The following is a 4,456-nucleotide window of genomic DNA, read 5'->3' on the forward strand; positions in this document are numbered from 1 at the left end:
GGGGATGCTACGGCAGTTCCCAGAGTGAACAGAAGATGCAGCAGCGCAGCAATGTTCCACTTTCCAAGTGGTCTCTGGGTGTGCCGGAATCTTTCTTCGAATTTTTTTGCTGTCTCGAGCTCTTTGCTACCGTCAAGCTAGGTACTGTCTGTATCTGTTCTGGGTGCTGCCCTTCTCGCTGCTAATCTTGCTCTGGCTGCAGGCTCATCGACTCTCCTGGCAAAAGGAAGCCGGTTCCCTCACGCCCTATTAAGATTACCTCCGCAAGGCCATCCACCATTCTTGTAGTACAGACAGGAGCGTACTCCGGGATCAATTTGACGTCGAAGCTTGATCCTTGGCGTGACCCTGGACAAGTCCACGGCTTCCAGCCTCTTCTCTCCCGATTTTCATGTTCACGTCCATAGCGGAGAGCGATCCCTTCCTGCCTTTGATCACTTGCAGTCTTGTAGCCCCTGGTGCATCCATACGGTATGGTTCACCCATACGCGCCAGAGTAAGTCAGAGTGTCTGATACCAAGACTCTACTGTGCTCATCAGGTCCTTGCGCCGCCCAATCCTTCCGTTCCCTACCAGCCAACCGAGCAGTTCTAGGACGCCACGTCCTGAGCGGGTCTCGAGTAGGTGTTCATCTCTTCATGTGGGAGAGCCTGGGCGGGGCTGCAGCTGCGTCGGGGCGAAATCGAGGATACAGAGAGGGGTTGTACGGGGGTTGGGGGATGTTACGAGCATATACGTGTGTCACGAATAGCATCAAGGGGATGTGACTTACCCATCTTCTTTGGCATTAGGGCCCTTGTGTTGGGCCTGGGTCGGTGGGGGAGCATGATATTGCGATTGAGACTGGCTGTTGTTGTTGTTGTTGTTTTGGTTGTTGTCGTCCTCATGGCGAGCGACCGTGGTGGACGGGCCGCTTCCGAGATTGAAGTCGATATCGTCTTCGTCTTCGTCTTCTTCTTCATCGTTGCCGTATTGTCCGTTGCCTCCATTGTAGTAGCCTTGCTGACTGTAGTCGTTGGATCCTCCGTAGTTGTCAGCAGCCGACTGCTGGACGGCGGCAGCTTGTTGCTGCTGCTCTTGCTGTTGCTGCTGTTGCTGCTGTTGTTGAGAAGGCTGCTCAGTAGCTGAAGTCTGAGCTGTGGTAGGGGCGGAAGCTGGTGCAGCGGCTGGCTTTGAGGCAGCGGGAGCGTCGTCGTCGTTGTACCTAGTTCGCAGGAGTGTCAGATCATGTTCAGATTGGGTGTCACCAGGGTACTCCAAATAACATACAGATCGTCGAAGAGGTCGTCCTCGTAATTCTCTGCTTCGGCCATTTTGGCGGTTGTTGTGTGTTTGAATACCGGGTATCGAAGATGGAAAAGAGATGAGAGTTGAAGTTGATCTAGACTAGTATTTGTGTGGGACGCTGAGATGGCGTTAAGGTGGCGTAGGATTGCCGGAAGTAGACCAAGCCGAAAAAGGTCTGACAGAATACACAACTTAGGATGATCTAGTCGTCGAGAAGCAGCGAGACGCGACTGGATCGTAGTGGTCGAGTTGTCGTCGCAGGAGATGCGGCGGATGGACCTCGGAGCAGCTCAAGTAGAGCCCGAGGTGGGTGGAAGTCGAGTCCGTCAGGTGCTTGTACAGTTTCCTCCCTCAGATCAAAAGACCCGGATTTGGGCACGGATTGGGTGTACAACTAATGAAGTCGTCGGTTGTGGTTGTGATTGCTGCTGTCGAGGATGACTTGGGTAGAAAAATGAAGTTGGAAAGTGTGGAAGAGTGGACGTCGTTTGCTTTTCAAGTGAAGAAACCGGAACTCCATCAGGTCCATCCAGTCTGCCTGCCTCAGTCCCAAGGCGGAGTGCAAGTGAAGCCAGGGCCTCGCCGCTGCCCTGCAGTCCCAGTTTGGCGCCGAGTGTTAAGGTTCGGTCGGGTGTGGACCCCGATTCAAGGCACCGGCACCGCGAGTTGGGGCGCTTCCGGCAACCATGACTTGGGGTCGGGTACTAACAAAAAGACGTTACTACATATCTACCTCTACGGCACTTGCCCAGGTGGCAGTCGCGTGTCTAGAGGTAGGTCTGCAAGGGCCAATTAGGCGCGTAGGCGGTGAGAAACAGCCTGTACAACGAGGCCTGTGTACCTGCGGGGAAGGGGGTGGTCCAGCGCACCTTATCACACCCTCTGGGCTGCCCATGCGCTGTAGCTAGTGGTTGTGAGCGACATCGGCTGCCCGTCTGAGGCTGGCGAACAGCTGGCGAGCTGTGACAGGCGGACGGTGTCCGTCAATCACTGCTGGAACAGGAAGGCAAAGACACCGAGATGAGATGAATGATGGGCAAGATGGACGTGCCCGGTTGCCAAAAGCCAAGCCGCCCATGTGTTGGTTGTTAGTGGCCCCGAGCCTGGCAACCGCTGTGTACCCAGGAAACAAGCCGATGGGCTTAACACGACCACGGCATCAATGAATTGAAGGGAACAGGAACGGCCATCCATTGTCTGCCTGTCTAGCTCCATGGAGATTCCCTCCGTCCCTTTCAACGAACGACATTCCAGTTGACCATGGTGATGCCATTGCGCTGGTAGACCAAGGCGAAATCACCTATCCTGTTTGTATACTACCCACTCACATAATGTTTTCTTCTTCGAGCTCGGGCAAGAAAGCGTCTCCCCAGGTACGTGTTAGTGCTTCATTTCCTCACTCCAATGATGCTAACAGGCCATGATGTCGCTACGCCAGCAGGAGATGGTGCAAGTTGGTATGTCCTGCCCGATGACTACAGCCCCCCTCGTTGTTTGTTGTATAACCAGTTGCTGATCCCATGTCCCGTCATGGCTTCAGACAGGTCCGAGTATGTCTCAAGTCCAATTCCTAAACTCAAAGACGGAAACACTGACATGACTCGGACAATGCGACAGCTCTGGCTCCCCTTTTTGGAGAGCGCCCCAGAAGGATGCCCCGCTAAAGAAGACGACCACTCGCGACTCGGGCAAGGTCGTTGGCGCTGCCTATTCCCATGCCGACATGCTCAAGTTTGATTCATTGTGCGTTGGTGCCGGCGTTGCTGTTTGGATATCTCTCTTGGAAACGACGTGTTTGCTGACTATGGCTTTCTTGGACTAGAAATCTGTCTAACGCAGGATCGCGACCACGAACCCCTCCTCCCTCGTCCTCTGCCCTCGGCCGAACCACTTCCAATAGTACAGCCTCGCCCCATATCAAAGGGGTGACCTCACCTCCTTTCCAGAACTACATGAATTTTATAACGAGTACCAACGAAGACTGGGCGGCCGATGACGCAGACGATGTATACGCCTACGAAGACGATGGTGACGATGACTTTGGGCTTCCCAGTCTGTCCAGCATGAAGAGGAGGTCGCGGCGGATAGCAGCGCAGACTGAACAAGGAACCAGCCGAGGAACTGCGACAAACACGCTCACAGACTCAACCGGACGTCGATACTCGGACAGCGCCGACATAGCCATCGAGCGACCAGCATCTACCTACCCAATGCCCAAGAAGACCGAAGGCAAGATCCTCCGACCACAGTACAGAGACATACTCCGCGATCCCGCAAACGCACTACACCTAATCAACCACCCTTCCGTACCACTTAATGCTTCCCAGAAGGAAATCGATGCTGTCAATTCGAGGATAACTAGGATCAACAAATTCAAAAAGATTCTTCAAGCATCAACCATCCCTCTAAACGACCTTCGAGCCCTAGCCTGGTCCGGCGTACCAGAAGAAGTTCGGGCCATGACGTGGCAGCTCCTGCTAAGCTACCTCCCCACCAGCAGTGAAAGGAGGGTGGCCATACTGGAGCGCAAACGAAAAGAATACCTGGACGGCGTACGACAAGCCTTTGAACGAGCAGGTGGCGCTCCACCACCGTCCACCGGAAAGGGAGGCGGGGGCAACCGCGGCCTAGACGAAGCCATCTGGCACCAGATCAGCATCGACGTCCCTCGAACGAACCCACACATTGAGCTCTACGGCTACGAAGCAACACAGCGCTCTTTGGAGCGTATCCTCTACGTATGGGCGGTCCGACACCCAGCGAGCGGCTACGTACAGGGCATCAACGATCTGGTGACGCCCTTCTGGCAAGTCTTTCTAGGCACATACATCACAGACCCAGACATAGAGAGAGGCATGGACCCGGGCCAGCTGCCCAGGGCGGTGCTGGACGCCGTCGAGGCCGACACGTTCTGGTGCCTGACGAAGCTGCTGGACGGCATACAGGACCACTACATTGTTGCGCAACCGGGTATTCAGAGGCAGGTAGCAGCGCTGAGGGACCTGACGCAGAGGATCGACGCCGGGCTGGCGAAGCACTTGGAGGAGGAGAACGTCGAGTTCATTCAATTCAGCTTCAGATGGATGAATTGTCTGTTGATGAGGGAGATTAGTGTCAAAAACACGATCAGGATGTGGGATACTTACATGGTTAGTTTCTTCCCCCCCCC

At 54.7% G+C, this 4,456-nt stretch overlaps 2 protein-coding genes across 2 annotated transcripts; one reads left to right on the forward strand and one right to left on the reverse strand.

Annotated features, from left to right (window-relative positions):
• Positions 1-478: 478 nt before the first annotated feature.
• On the reverse strand, positions 479-1,313 carry NEUTE1DRAFT_113398 (uncharacterized protein; the record flags this gene model as incomplete). Its single annotated transcript, XM_009856572.1, has 3 exons — positions 479-605; positions 773-1,204; positions 1,270-1,313. The coding sequence occupies 3 exons, from the start codon at positions 1,311-1,313 to the stop codon at positions 479-481; spliced, it is 603 nt and encodes a 200-aa protein (XP_009854874.1).
• A 1,305-nt stretch (positions 1,314-2,618) lies between these two features.
• On the forward strand, positions 2,619-4,436 carry NEUTE1DRAFT_113399 (uncharacterized protein; the record flags this gene model as incomplete). The annotated part of the gene is made up of 5 exons (XM_009856573.1): positions 2,619-2,660; positions 2,705-2,744; positions 2,828-2,837; positions 2,905-3,030; positions 3,110-4,436. Coding segments are annotated over 5 exons (1,545 nt in total), but the record flags the coding sequence as incomplete, so codon positions are not given.
• Positions 4,437-4,456: the final 20 nt, after the last annotated feature.

The sequence above is a fragment of the Neurospora tetrasperma genome (assembly GCF_000213175.1).
Source record: "Neurospora tetrasperma FGSC 2508 unplaced genomic scaffold NEUTE1scaffold_38, whole genome shotgun sequence".
Lineage (NCBI taxonomy): Eukaryota > Fungi > Ascomycota > Sordariomycetes > Sordariales > Sordariaceae > Neurospora > Neurospora tetrasperma.